At 39.1% G+C, this 15,204-nt stretch overlaps 1 protein-coding gene across 1 annotated transcript in view; it reads left to right on the top strand.

Moving 5' to 3' along the window:
- LOC121942104 (sphingosine kinase 1-like) overlaps window positions 1-15,204 on the top strand; it is a 47,723-nt gene that overhangs the window by 20,160 nt on the left and 12,359 nt on the right. The window contains exon 3 of the mRNA XM_042485205.1: window positions 14,755-14,849. Coding sequence (XP_042341139.1) covers window positions 14,755-14,849 — 95 coding nt within the window. The remainder of the gene's footprint in view (window positions 1-14,754; window positions 14,850-15,204) is intronic.

Here is a 15,204-nt window from a genome sequence, read left to right as displayed (position 1 = left end):
AAACTAGCCCTGACGCACTACTTTGAATGGTTGAAGGAAGCAAGAGTGACAAGACGAGGGCAAGTCCGTATGCCAGAGAGGAACTGGTGCCTAAAGAATTGCACATCAGCCGTTTGGCAAAATTTTTGACACAGAAGAGATGACGTGGCGCAAGTACTGCTGCTGTGCAAGTCTGAGTCACGATCTGAATACACATAGATGTCTGTTAATCATTATAAGAAATATCGCAATATTGAATTCAATTCAAAACTTTAATGAGGACTCAGCTCATAGAGAGGTCTATAGACAATAAAACAATATTCAGCAATGTTATAGCATATTGCATTCCCTCATATCATGCAGCTGTAATAGTTAGCCCAAAACAAAACAAAAAAGTTTAATGTAACTAAAAACTGTAAATGTCCATTTAGTAGGATTTAGGGGAATGGATTGGTAGAAATGTAATATTATTTACGTGTGTTTTCTTTAGCGTATAATTACCTGAAAATAAGAATTGCTGTCTTTTTTCGTTACCTGAGACTGAGCCTTTTGTAGGTACATAGGAAGCGGGTCTTCGTTTATGGACATTGCCATGTTTTCGCATTAGCCACTGTAGTTAGCAGCCCCCCTGCCTCGGGCCAGCATTGTTGAAAAACACTGGTTTTGATTTTAAAACTACCTAATTCAGTGTTTTTACCAGTTTAAATCACCATGTCTGTTTGTTTTGGAGAGGAAGAGACCTCTGTGGATATTTAGGCTTATGTTAAAAACTTCTTTAATGTTTGGATCTTAAGTTATCAGAAAAAGAGGTGAACACACTTAGCACATGCTGCGATAATGGCCTGTCTCTGACATGCCGAACAGTGTTGGAGAAACATTGTTTGTAACATGACACTGCTTTATTCAGTGCTTTTACCAGTTCAGTCACTGGATCCATATGTTTCTGCTGATAATTCAGCTCCCAATGAAAGCCTCCTGAAAAATGAACAGTGAAGGATTCCTAACAGGGAGATGTTTTTAGATGGTTTCAATCTACAATTCTCACTGCTAGAAGCCACTAAATTCCCCTAAATCATACTCACCGTTTCATGAAGTCTGCTCGCACTCATTTAAAGAGAATCAATTTTATTTGAAAACTGTGATTTAATATTCCCTGCAATTTTTTTTTCTTCTGCATTTGGAAGATGAGCTTAAAGCTTAATTTGCGTCAGATGCTGGGCAGCAGAATAAACTAGTGGGTAGTCAGCCCACCTAAGGAGGCCGGGTTCATTTCTCCATTACTCCTCACATGCTCAAGTGTCCTGGAGCAAGATATTCAGTCCCTACTTGCTTAAAAAGTCAGACCACAATAAATAAATAAAGTGAAAAGGAGGGTTTAACTTACGGGGTAGTTTGTCATTTCTTTTAGTGGATTTGTTGACAAATGGAATTTCAAAAAAATGGCAAAAAATATGTTTTCGTCTCACACGGTCACATCAAGAAGCACACGCATCATAGATCGCATTATAATTTTATCACCAATGTTGAAAACATTGTTGAATCCTATCTGACCAACACATAATGCATCCTCACGCATACCCAGCTCTCACGCAATCACACATAAACACACAGTAAAGACCGCAATAACAACACTCTCCCTCCTCTAGTTTAAATCCTGTTCATGTTTTCATCCTGTCACCATCATTATACTGATCAACTGCCTCTGACCCATATGCCTGCAGAGCTGTTATGTAATAAATGTGTGCACATGCGGTCAGACACACATATGGATAACGACACGTCTCCGATGAACACACACATTTGCACAAATCCCCCTTTTGCCTTGATTTGATTTGATACAATCTTGATGCATCCATAAGCGTCACCACCATAATCTACACTGAGTGATAATGATTATATAGTGCAGTATTAGACTCACTCACTCATCCCGCACTGTAGCAGGACAGCCCGATCATTTCAGTTATTCACTGGAGTTTTCCCTCGTCTTTTATTCTGAGTCTCACCCTCTGTCTTTTATTGTTCATAAATCACTGCAGTGTCAGATAACAAGACAAAATAAAGTCTTTCATCACAGTGTGAGGTGCACAGACGGAGAAAAGAGGGCAGATAGACGCATTGGTATTGTGCTGTGGAAAACACCATAACTGAGCTCTTTTGTGATTTCCGAGATGCACTTTTTGACAAGTTAATCTCAGACAATACAGAGAAATAGATTTAATTCCCAAATCTACATCTACACGAATGAGCATTACTACTGAAAGGAAATTTTTTGGTAGACAATCTCTTTTACAAATAGACTGCTTAAATAAAACTTTGACATTAATCTCTCCCAAATGGCCCTGAATTATGCTTCAGTAGACAAGTAATCAAAATTTTGTTTATGACATGCACTCTAGTTATTCCTCAACAATCCTAATTGAACTCCACAGGATGAGAAATAATCCTATGGTTGGTTAATCCCATCTGTCACAGCTGTGTTACAGCTGCAACCTCTAATATTTTTATATAAATGGTACGTTGTTACGTACTGTGTGTGAGTGTGGTCAAACACTTACAGTCTGGAGATGCTTTCTGTTTTCCTCAAGGTTACTGTGGCATTGCATCTGTCTCATTTTCTTGAATGGGATATCTGAAGACGGCCTTGAGGGAGTATACTCAAATTTGTCACAAACTTGCACTTAAGAATGAAGTGATTAGAATCTGGTGGTCAAAGGTCAAGGTCACAGAGATTGTATAAAACATGTTTTTGGCCATGGATGCCCACCTTGAAACTGCTCTACTAGTGTAGATCCTCTGTGCTGCCGGAGATGTGGGTGAAGCCACCAAGTTTTCACAGACATGAATATAACTTAAATTGCAATTTGACTGGTGCGTTGAGGCATACAACCATGTGACCACTTTTTATCCAGCGTGCGTGACTCTTTTTTTTAAGTCACTTTATGCCCCTTCTCTTTATTTGAGCATTTTTGCAGGTCGGTTAACTCAGCACAGGCAAATTCATCATAAGTTCTTTTCATCAACAACAGTTTGAGTCGCGGCATTGGTTAATTGATCTGCCGATGGAGTCAGAGTTGATCCGATGAGATCGATGGATGAAGGAGAAGCTGCTGCAGAGTGATTGAAAGTAAACTTTAGACCCAGCACAATGATTGGTTAAAGTCATTTTCAATGCCCCTGCTGTTCTGGTGTTTGCCTGGTATAAACTTATATATATTATATATATATATATATTTCAACAGCACTACTAATAAAATGTCCATCTCCAAAAATAGAAAATGTATTATTTGTTGCAGACGTTATGATAATGGCAGCACACCACAAGTAAATGAATGTGTAGGAAAACCTGTCTGGACATTTTATACCCGGTCATACATGTGAATATTTATTAAAAGCCATAACAGTTAAAATACGATTTAACAGAAAGTCTACCTGATTATACACGCTGTAGCAAGAGGCTGATGGAGAGATGGTGTGTCAAACTGTGCAAAGCTGGTTTAACCCTTTGAAATCAATTTGAAATGGATCGACATTACTTTTCTTGTGCTTAAACGTCTATACCCTGAGCACATTGATTTGATTTCTTTCTTTCTTTCTTTCTTTTGATAATTCTAATTATATCCTACAGCATAATTATAATTTCAAACCACTTCTCACACTTTAACTCATTTCTGGCTCAGTTCTTCTTTAGTGGCTTATTGCCTTCTTCACATATTTTTGAAAGAAATCAAGCCAATTTGCCCAGAATTCAAAGGGTTAATAAATAAGACGCAAGCCCTTTTGCCTTAAATGAGCTAGATTTCCCCAGTGTTCAGATTGCTCATCTTTGAATGATTACTTCACATCTGCGTGTGATCACACTCTGCTTTCTGCCAGGTGCATCTTCATCTGTCTCAAGCAACAGCATCAGTATATTCTGTTTAAGATAAGAGACAATTTTGCTTATTACTCTCTGATTGCTTTTACAAATTTAGCAGTCTGAGCAACGCAGTCTACCTTAACAGTGAGATAAAACTTTTATTAGAATGGTGCTGATGGGTTCCAAAAAAGTGCATCAGACATAATAAGTCCTGATTTGGATGCTGTAGATTGACCTTTTACCCACATTAACACCTGAAGCTCTACAATATCACCCACATAAAGCATGCAGAAGAAAAAACAAAAACACAAACTGTTTCCTAAACAGCACCGGGCAAAAGCTCCATCCAGAGAGAGCTGGTCTGCAGTGTGTCACTGATGTCATGCAACATTTTGGGAGAGCTGAAACTAAACAGTAATCTTACAGCCAGCATGCAAAATTTACTTGCAGATTTAAACAAAACAGTTGGTTTTCAGGACAATATAGTAGCATTTATCAGTCGCTTTCTCTCTGGAAATTCATCTCCATTAAGCAGGATTTGAATTGATCCTTGATCCTGACCCCCTAGATACTGTTGCTAAATCTTTCTTCACACGCATGCACTTTACATAGCATTAATGATGACACATTTACCACTAGAAAAAGCTATACTGACAACTGGAAAATGGCAGATTTTTGTGTTAAGGTACATTATGATAAAGAAATATATGTAATTCTGGTGTTTCATATAAGAACTATTGAAATAAACAGTGGTGGATGAAGTCTTCAGTATCTTTAGAAAATATTATACTTATTCTTGGTGCCTCAGTGTTACTGTCATTTAATGTTATATCATTGGATTTTTATTATTGCTTAACACATTAACACTTGAGCATTTAAGTAGCATTTTAATGTTCTATAACATTGAGATAGAGCATTTTGTATATTTTCGGGGCCATTTAATATCTAAAAAATGCATCATATGCAGTAAATTGATGTGGGAAATGTTAACACGCAAAGCAACTGTGTTAAAAATAAATGTAAAGGAGCAAACAGTGCGATATTGTATTCTGAAAAGTAGTTTAGATAAGGTATTTAATGAAATGGAGTTACACAGGTAAAGCTGAAGTACCTCAGAATTGTACTTAGTATTTTAGTAAAGCTATTTGCTTATATTCTTTACTTGGACGAACTCAAACACAAAAGTTATGTTGCATTTAAGCATTATTGTTCGATTTTTTTTACAGGTTTCAATGTTTTACTTCTTTTAGTCCAATAAAGAGCACAAGATAGCTGCCAATGTTTCCCTCTCTGATATACTAGCAACCGACCCTGTGCTACATCTGCCTCCACAGAGTGGACATGTCAGTCCAAAATATGGCTTTTAAACACCACATACAACAGTTTGTTGCATATTCTACAAATTAGCCCCCTGTTAACGGTGTTACAAGTTTAAGGTAAAGTTACGTACTGTACGTAAAGTTATGTAATTAACATAAAGTCACAGAAGACTTCGGCATCTAAAGTTACTGTTGTTAAGTTGAGGAAAAGAAGTGTGTTGACAATGGGCCTTAAATTAATGCAAAGCTCACTCAAAGTTCAATGATCACCTGTCTACTGGGGAAAGTTCTGCATTTTGTGACCCATCCACCGCTCCAGCCTCCCACCTTATGGGAACCCATCTTTCTTTAGAAGGGTTTCAGTTGTGTGGAAAACTTGAGCTCAGGCACTGTCACCTGTGCCTTCTCTTGGCCAGCACTGGTTGCTCTTGAGGCTGCCAATGACCATTAACAAGGCTTAGGGTAATATATATTTTTTTAATACCTTTCAGTAATTTTTTCCAGTTTTACTAATTTATGATATATGACTGTACCAATGTGCAGCACTTATGGTTCTTAAAATCACACCATCAGGATTTCTAAATATCCTGGTATACTGTAAATCTATGATACTGCCCAAGCCTACCATTATCACCACTGTATCATAGCCTTCTTACCAGAGCTGATCATCTTTCAGGTGTTGTTTTTTAAATGTGTATTAGGCCTAAAATATCGTCCGTGGGACAGAAGTAATTCTCAGGGTATCCCTGTAGTAAAATGATCAACTTCTCCTCCATATTTATCGGAAACAGATATTTAAGGAGTTGGGGAAAGATATCTGTGATTGGTTGTTCTCTTCACATGACATGCAGCGCTGCATTCCAATAGTATAACTCTGTTAACCTCAGGCCACAGCAATCACACTCTGAAAAATAGGCGCTCTGGAACGCTTGCGTGTCTTGATGGCGTCACCTCTTAGGGCCTTTTGCATGTCTGCACAGAAAGCAGTAGTTTTGTGGCATGTGTACAGAGTCTTAGTCCCGTCAGCACTTTCTTCACAAGATTGCAGCCTTCCCAAAAACATGGGAAATACCCCATTTACAGGCTCATAATTCCCAGGAATATACATGATTTTCAGTGCATTACTTTTCATTGAAAACGTTTCAACGGTGCATGAGAACTTTCAGCATAACAGCGCAGATTAGCTGATGATATGCTAACTCTTGGCCATGGCATTAACACAATGTTACTACAGTAACTAGTGAGCTATTAGCCAGACATGCTAATGTTAATATTTGAATTGGACATACTTTCTTGATCACCAGGGGGACATTGGGACCCCTTACAGCTGCTCTTTAACAAGCGCAGAGAAATTCTAAGACAATATTAAATAGAAAGTATGTAAAAATATGTGAATTATGCCACAACACTTCATCATCCCACAAAGTGTAAATATAAATGCATCTCGTTAGCAGCTTACTTTATAGCAGACAGACACACTGTTTAATTCATTCTTCACACTTTGACTTTAGTGTTTTTCAGTTTGGAAAGGCGTTAAAAAATAAACAATGCTCTTTGTCTTTGGGTGCTGAAAATCTTTCAGACCAGGACCTCATGTAAACCATTTGCTAAGTCACAGTGTGATTTGCTGTTTGGAGAAACCCTTTAGCGAACAGCTGGGACACAACCAATCTGAGCTGCACATGACCACAGAAAGTGTGTTTTATGATAACATGTTTGGCCTTAACACTTGCTAAACAGCATGTCTATTTGTTGTTGTGTATCTTGTGTATCATGGTGTATGGCTGGAAGTCTCTTGTCTGCAGATGCTAACAAAAGTGGACAGACTCATTATTGGATCCTTGGCTGTGTAGCAGCTGTGGGCACTGCCAGGGGTGGAGGACAGATGAAGGATGGCTGCACTGCTGTGGGAGTCCAATGTAGAGAGAGTGTGTTTGTCTGAGTGTTTGTTAGTGAGTATCTGCACGTGCCCATGTGCTAGTAAAAATGGCACAGTAATTCCTCCCAGGCGGTCTCCCTCGCTGCTCAGGCATCTGAAGCTGTCTGTCGCACAGTATTAATTAGATGAAAGCAACACGTTCATCTTCTGCTCGTGCTCGGACTCATCTGCTTGATACAAATTACAGATATTTACCAGAGGCAACACATATCCCCTCTACAACTTCTTTGTGCTGCTCATTTCTTCTATCTTTATTCCTCTCTCAGTCTTTTGTTCTTTCTTTTATGACAACAATCCACATGCTCTCTTAGCAGATATCGCGGCTGATTTAAAATGGTACATTCTGTGTTGGAGCTCCTTGCTGTTTCATGGCTCGTGTGGATGTGAAGACAATTATTCTATCAACAAGAATACGGCTCTTTGAATAATCACAGATCCTACCAAATAAAGTAAAAGAATCCAGGTCATGTTACACTATTAAGTGGCACAAAAAAAAACTTGACAACTACCGTGGTGGCTCAAGCCATAAGACAATGATAACTTTTTGAGTCGTTCGTTCAAAAAGTTATCTAAAAGTTGGTTCGGTCATGATGCTTAAATTGGCACTCCAATGGTTTTACACATGGAGATCAGTTCACCTGTCAAAATTTTTCATGGTGATAAAAAGCCTCAGGCTTTAATCATAGACTGTATAAAACAATAACTACTGTGACATCCATTGGTTTGTGGACTACCGTTTTGACAGCTCGGTTGTGGCGTTTCGGCAGTAGTAACCATTTTTGGATGAGAGGGGGAGCTAACACTAACTCTAGCTGCTAGCGCGGTTAATGGTGATAATGCTAATGCAAATTTTTGGCAACAAAAATAGGCTTGAAACCAATAAAACAAAATGTACTTGCTAGGGAAAGTGAACATCTGAATCCTCAGAGGGTCTTTCGGTGCAACCAAATGCTAGACAACGAAAATGTTTCATGAACTGAACTGAAAAAGTGAAAGCTACAGCTATGAATATACTCTGTAAATCAGGAGCAATGCCATGCTTACATTTCCTTACCAACATAGTAGGCCTGGTATCTCCGGACTGGAGGGCACTCAAAGCAGCCACACCTTTGATTATGTAAAAATTTATAAGTGTCCAAAAAATCCAATGGAAAAATCATTTTGGCTATTTGACGAGGTAACTAGGACAACATAGGCTTCCAGGTTGGCCTACAGAACAAGTAATCTCTGGGGCGCTCTATACATTTAGAACAGGTGAGTTTAAATTTTGATTTTACAGTTACAGTTTTACAGTTGTCATATTTGTTGAAATTAGCTGTAGGGACCAAACCGTAATTTGTACAGGCTGTATGGGGGTCTGTGGGGATTTACTTGCTTTTGTATCCAGCCTCAAGTGGCCGTTTAAGGAACTGCAGTTTTTGGCTCCTCTGCGTTGGCTTCTTTTCCAGCCCTTGAAGTTGCTGCTTGGCATTGTTTAGCAGACAGAGACGGTTTAGAGGGTGTTACTATCTTTTTTGCATCATGGAAATTATGGGGGTCCAAAACTTATATTGCTTGGCTCATACTAGAGATCTGTTTCTGCTGCTTCGATTATGATCATATTTGATCATGATTTTTAGTCACTAAATGTTACAAGAGTACAATACTGAATCGCTGAAGTAAATCTTTAGAGAACACCAAAAAATGACATTTTTACTTTTGCTGTTAGAGTTTTGATTTGTTATTTCATGTGATTATAAACAGGCAGGAAAGAATCTGAGCAGATGGCTTACCGTTCTCTATGGCTGCCTCAGTTTGTAATTAACCGATGTACAGAATTTCTGTTTATTCTCACATTTAAATCTTACTCTAATCTAAAAAGAAAACCACTCGTGGATTTTAAGAGCCAACTCTATGCTATTGACAAATCTTCCCATCGTGACTCTGACCCAAAAGCAACCATTTCCAGGATTCGACTTGTTTGATGTGGTTGTTACCACTTCATATAATTACTGCTTAGTGTAAATATACTGTCTGAAGTTGAACTACAACTTAATTTTTGCTCAGTTTAGGTACTTTTTTTCCAGTGGCAAACCACTAAGTATTTCCCATGTTTAAGCTGTTGTTAGCTGATGATGGTTCAGGCGTGGCTCAGGAAGTGTCCATCAGCACCTGTAGCCATCATTACAACCCAATTGAGACACTCTGGATCTGTGCTGAGGTGTTTCCATTGCTGTCTGTCTAACTCCACATTGGGGAAAAAAATAGTAATTTTCATCCCATTCTGGGACAATGGGGACGTGCTTCGGTGGCGATTTTTACAGCAAACATTTTATAAGAGTAAGAGCTGTTAAAGTTAATAAGACTCCTTTTATGAGTTAGTGTAATGGGGCTATAGAAGCATGAACACGAGTTTGACCGGTCCTGTGGCAGTTAAAGGCATCTGTGGCATGCTGTCACCAACTATTTTCGCTATGCAAATTTGGCGAATGCAGCCAGTGTGAGTCATTTGATTGCTATTTAATGTTCACCTGATGAATATTCTTAAAGATATTTCAGTGTCAGAACTCAGACTTGGTTAACAAAGGTGACACGCTGGAAATAAAGTCTCAGCAGGGGAAAACTGAGGCCAATAGAGAAAGTCATTGAAAATGTCAGTGTATAAGTGTAGTCACACCTGAGGCGCTCCTTGGTGTGTGTGTGTGTCTGTGTGTGTGTGACAGAGAGAGACATTGCAAGTATGTGTATGTGCATGCACAAATTTTTGTATTTATCCATGTTGCTATGCCCTCAGGCACTTCCAGCCAGCTGAATGAGTTTTCACAGTGTTTATACTGCTTCATGCTTTAACAACGCACACACACACTGCTGTTTAACTGTCACCACCTGCTGTCATTGAGGTGGAGGAGCGCTGCAGTTGTTAGAGTGTGCCGTTTGAAGAGAGCTGCAGTCAGGATGTGTGTGACAGCAGGATGGAGATTCGCCGGGTGCTGCCTTTAGTGGGATGATACGAGGTCGGCATGAGGACAGAGCCTCTTGTTACCTTACATGCACTTAGACCATCATGATGGAAGCATATAAAATGTGAAAGTGTGAAAACAATCTGACGGTGTGAAAATTATCACCTGAATCTGCGGCTGCCCTCTACTTTACAGATATTTTTTAGTAAATCCAAATGAATCATGTTTCTCCCTTAATGCTTGATATGTAAATGAGCAGCAACCATTTGCTAACAAAAACAAAAAAAAAATCACCATATCAATTTAAAAAGTCACAATACTTCAAAATTGTTTTCACAACTTGTTTCCACGTCCTCCAAGTGGCCAAAAAAAAAAACAAATGCAGGTTCGTAAAGACCCCCCCCAAAGCAATATTATGAATGAGCAAACAGGTTTTTTATCTTGTTAAAATATCCATGGGGTGTTTTTTTAAGCTATATTCTGAGTGAAATAAGCTTGCAAACATGAACAAGGTTTATCTAACATTTCTAACACAAAGCTGTTTGATAATGTAGTCAAACCGAAGGCTCATGTTATTTGTTACTATTATGCTTCTCGCATTGTAGAAAGCGATGAGCAGAGTCAAAGGTAAGCGGGTGTATGCAAGCTGCAGGTAAGTTTCTGTCTCCAGTGTTTGAAATACAGAAGCATCTCATCACGGCGGACGCACAAGTATAAATATTCACAACCGTGTCAAACACCTGCATAGGCTACGGCGTGTAGCCTGCAACTATAAATCAGCCTTAAGAAAGATGTTGCAGTGTTGCTCAGAGAGGATTTGGCCCTGATGTGCCCTCTAGTGATTGTACTTTTTAATCCTCAGGTTTGTGAAGAATGCTGGACGCAGAAATACATTAATTATGACAGAGCAGCTCCACTCATCCCTATAGCAGCTTACTCATCTTTGCATCCTTCTGAGGACACTTTGAAAATGTGTACACAGTCCCTGGTCAGCCTGTGACCAGAGGCCAGTAATGAAGCAGAGATCTGCATGACTGTAATGAGTTAGTCATAATCCACTGCCTCTACCCACAGAGAGAAACTCGACCACACTCCTCTCCCCTGCTCTCATCTACCTCTGCAACATAACCATAAAAATCATCACAAGCACTGTGTGGTTTATCTGCGTCCCTGATATTTGCTTTCTCTCACTGCGTCGTTTTGCCATTATCAATCTGTCTGATGAGGGGAGTCGCATACTAAAACTGCTCTCCTCCCACCCCACTGCAGTGTCCCTGCTCTATGCCTTTGTTGCTGATTGGGGCCTTTCAATCCTTTTTAGTTTACAGCCTCTGCATAGATAAGGAAATGTGATGTGACCGGACTGATAAGGAGGAATTGATTCCTTTATTCTGCAGAGTTTAGGAAAGGCAAGGGAAGAGGAGAAGCTGAGAAATCAGATCCCTCTCAAGAGGACTCTCTCTCTTTGTGTGTGTGTGTGTGTGTGTGTGTGTGTGTGTGAGAGAGAGAGAAGAGAGAGAGGGCTACCTTTGCTGTTCTTCTGTGAGGTTAAGACATTAACACAATGGCAGCAACAAAGGGCAGAACAGCAGAACAGAGTATGTACACAGGGGGACACAAAAGAAGACAATTTATTTTCAGGCCCCTGTCTGTGTGGAGAAAAAGTAGATTTTTGGGCCTCTAAAAATAGATGTAGAACTTTAACAAAAAGGGGGTCAGCAAACTTGTTTTTTTATCTTGTGTCTGGTTATGTCCCTTTTTTTTTATCATTCTGTGTCTCCTCTCTGAATTCGGACATTTTTGCTGGTCAGTGAAGGCAGTGCAGGTGGAACTTTCCATGAGTTCTTTTTTTCCTCAGCAGTCTTTGGGTTGATAATTGATCTGTTAGTCCTTTCAAAGCTGATCAATGGATGATAGAAGAAGCTGCTGCAGAGGCAAGTAAATGCAAACATTTAGACTCAGTGTAATTAACAATTAACACTCTGCTGCTCCATCTGTGCCCAGAGTGTGCTCTGCTCCCCGAGAGTGTGGTGCAAATCATAACCAAACAGAATATATATTACAATAGCACCCCGAATGAACGATCCAGCTCCAAATATATTAAATCAATACATGGGTGAAACATTTTTTGATTGTGGTGGGCTGTCACAAATAAATGTGAGAGACTGTGTTAGAAACCCTGTGTGTATACAGTATACTTGACTTCGCATTTGTTTTTCTAGGTCTGTTGTCATTTAAATTCTATTTCATTTTTGGTGTTTTTCCATCACAATGCAGTTAAGAATTTCTCCATGTTGATCTATTGAAGTTGCCTCAATCAATATGGCTAACATTATATGATGTACTGATTAGTATGCATGCTGCAATAATAGATTTCCTATGGGTAGATCCTATGTATCTTTCTATAGGATTGCTATAGCTGAAAGGTCTTCTCTTCATGGAGTAGTTAGGGTGATCACCTGTTTTATGCCTTGCTGTTTTACTGTGTTATGACAGTTTATCTGTCAATAAGGAGCCTCTTAGTCTAAAAGCTTTTGTTGCTCGAACTTTTGCAAATTTGCCATCTGAAAACCTGATGCTCTAGCTCAGTCCAGTCAAAAATATCCGCTGCAGAAAAATCTTGTCAACTTAGATACATAAAGATTGCGATATAAGTGGGCAAAAGTAAAACTCATACATATTTCATGTTGGATGTTTTCTGCTGTCCTCCCAGCGAGGAGCAAGAGGAGCTTTTAGTTTCCTATGCTGAGATAAACGACTTTTGTTCGAGGAATAATGAAAATAACATCCACCTGCAGCAGCTTTACAGCCAATCATTAATTTCTTGGTCCCTTTTTCTCAGTCCCATAAAGGCTGTGGTAGCAGTTATATAAATGTGTATGTCTGTCAGGAATACTATGAAATGCTTCATGACGTTTGGTTTTAGTTTTTATCTATTTTATTTTAACAAAAATCAAACAGCTGTGTGAGTCAGGTAAACTGTGCCTGCATATGATATTAAAAAACCTCCATCATAGAGAAGAATGATGGCTGTTTTTAGAGGTGAAAGAAAATGAGCATAGAGACAGAAGGAAAGGGCGTTCAGTGATGCTGAGCCTCAGATGGTGAAGAAGAGGAGAGAGTTGTGACTGATGTTGTGACACTCTGATGCGCTTGACTGCCTTTGGGTCACACCTCATAGCACTGCGTCTGCCCTTTCACCTGCAGACCTAGGACAGGGAAACTGAGAGGGAGACACAGAGGGAAACCGAGATGCATTCCTCCACACACACTAAACAGAGAGTTTAGACATTTAGAAACTTGGTTTCCAGAGGTGTGTTATAACAATGATAATATTTCCTGGATGCCAGAAAACCAAGATGTTCAGGTATGAAGAGTAGCGACAGGTTTAGTTTGACTTTCAAAGGGATGAAGACATTACAGTAGTTGAACGGTGATAGACGGTTAATCAGTTGTTTTGTAGCCTTTAGATGCACCTTCTTGCCAGGTGCTGGATCATTATAAACTCTTTCTAAAATATCTGATAAGGCTCCTGCTTAATCTCACCAATTTGTGATTTGATAAGAAAATATCCTCCACTGTAAACTAAATCTTACGTTATCTATCTGTACTTTATTCCTCATAAAAGTTGAATTTTGTGCTTGCCTGTTAGGCAGGTTTTTTGCATGTTCAGCTGATCTGCTGTCCACCCTCTAGGTTATGCACAAAGTTAATTTGAATTAATTTTTTGCAGGCCTACTAATTAAAGATTGTCTCTATAGTTAGTACCAAATTACAAAGTTCTGTGCAAGAAACTTTTTGGAAATCACAGACCCATAAAGTAAAGCATTATTGTAAAAGCCATGACCCCGTGTTAATAGTTTGTTCTGCCAAAATCCAACACTTGTGCTTTTCACATTTACTTTCCTGTATTATTCATATTGTGTATTTTTCCATATTTAAATGAATACTTAACCCCCCCAAATGACCATTTGCATATTGATAAATTACCTGTGTTACGTCAAGTTCATGAAGAAAACTTTGTTTTTTCTCACAGGCTTTTGTTGAACGAAGAATGTAAAAATGGGGAATATTCTTCTTGAACTTAAGTAACAAATGTCAGAACTATATCAAACCATCTACAAACTCTCACACAACTCGTACAAATGACCATTTGGGAGGTGAAGTATTTCTTTAATTAGTCCTGTTCTCTAGTCCTTATCCTTACAGAGAATCTCTCAAAAAGTTCCTCTGCTGTCATTAAGCTGTAACCAAGGCCCCACTTTATCAGATCATTCAGCCACAGATTAATCTGATGATGTGCTCCTGGGTAATTTAGTTGTTCTAATCTAATTGGCAGCGTGGTAGACGCTTCATTTAAGACCATATATCAGCTTTCCCTCCCACGGTGATACTTTAATTTGGCAACTGGAGAGAAGAAGGAAAGCAGATTACAAGGAGGACTCTTCGGCTACCTGAGATCTCTTTTAGTCATTATTTAAATAAGGCATACGTTTTTGTGACATGGGTAACTTAAGCTTCTGATAGCAAATACCCGTGGAAATGTCCTCAAGCGAAACACCTAATTTCTCACATCTCGATTAGAGCTGACCATGACCTCTAACCTCTCTCTGGAGGGAGGAAACGGAAAGAACAAATTTCTCTCACTTTCTAAATTTCTTATACAGGAAAGACGCACCCACATGAACACACACTTTATATTTATGTGTGTGTCTTTTGCAGAACGGCAGAACCACGCCCGGGAACTTGTGAAGGAGGCTGACCTGTCACAGTGGGACGCTTTAGTCATCATGTCCGGAGATGGACTTCTATTTGAGGTTAAGACAGACACCTGCACGTGTACACACACACACACACACACTCACTCACTCTGTGGGTTTACATAGGGATACTAAAAGTCAACATAACACACTTCTGTCATCACAACTGAAGCTTCTACTGCTTCTTATGTTAATGAAAAAAAAAAGATTTTTGTAGAAAAAATTGTCTTCAAAGGTTTTAAAACGAGCAGCAGTACATGAACTATGACTGGATACAAACATTAATGTCAGACAAATGACTTTAAAAATGGTTAAACTGGACTAAGAATATTTTTGTTTCTCAGTCACGTCAGTCCCTACCATAAAAGCACTGAAGTTTGAGACAGAGCACTATGCACCAGAACACACTGAT

Source organism: Plectropomus leopardus, chromosome 4 (assembly GCF_008729295.1).
Source record: "Plectropomus leopardus isolate mb chromosome 4, YSFRI_Pleo_2.0, whole genome shotgun sequence".
Lineage (NCBI taxonomy): Eukaryota > Metazoa > Chordata > Actinopteri > Perciformes > Serranidae > Plectropomus > Plectropomus leopardus.
The sequence above is the reverse complement of the archived record's forward strand: the minus strand, read 5'-3'. Positions and strand labels throughout refer to the sequence as shown.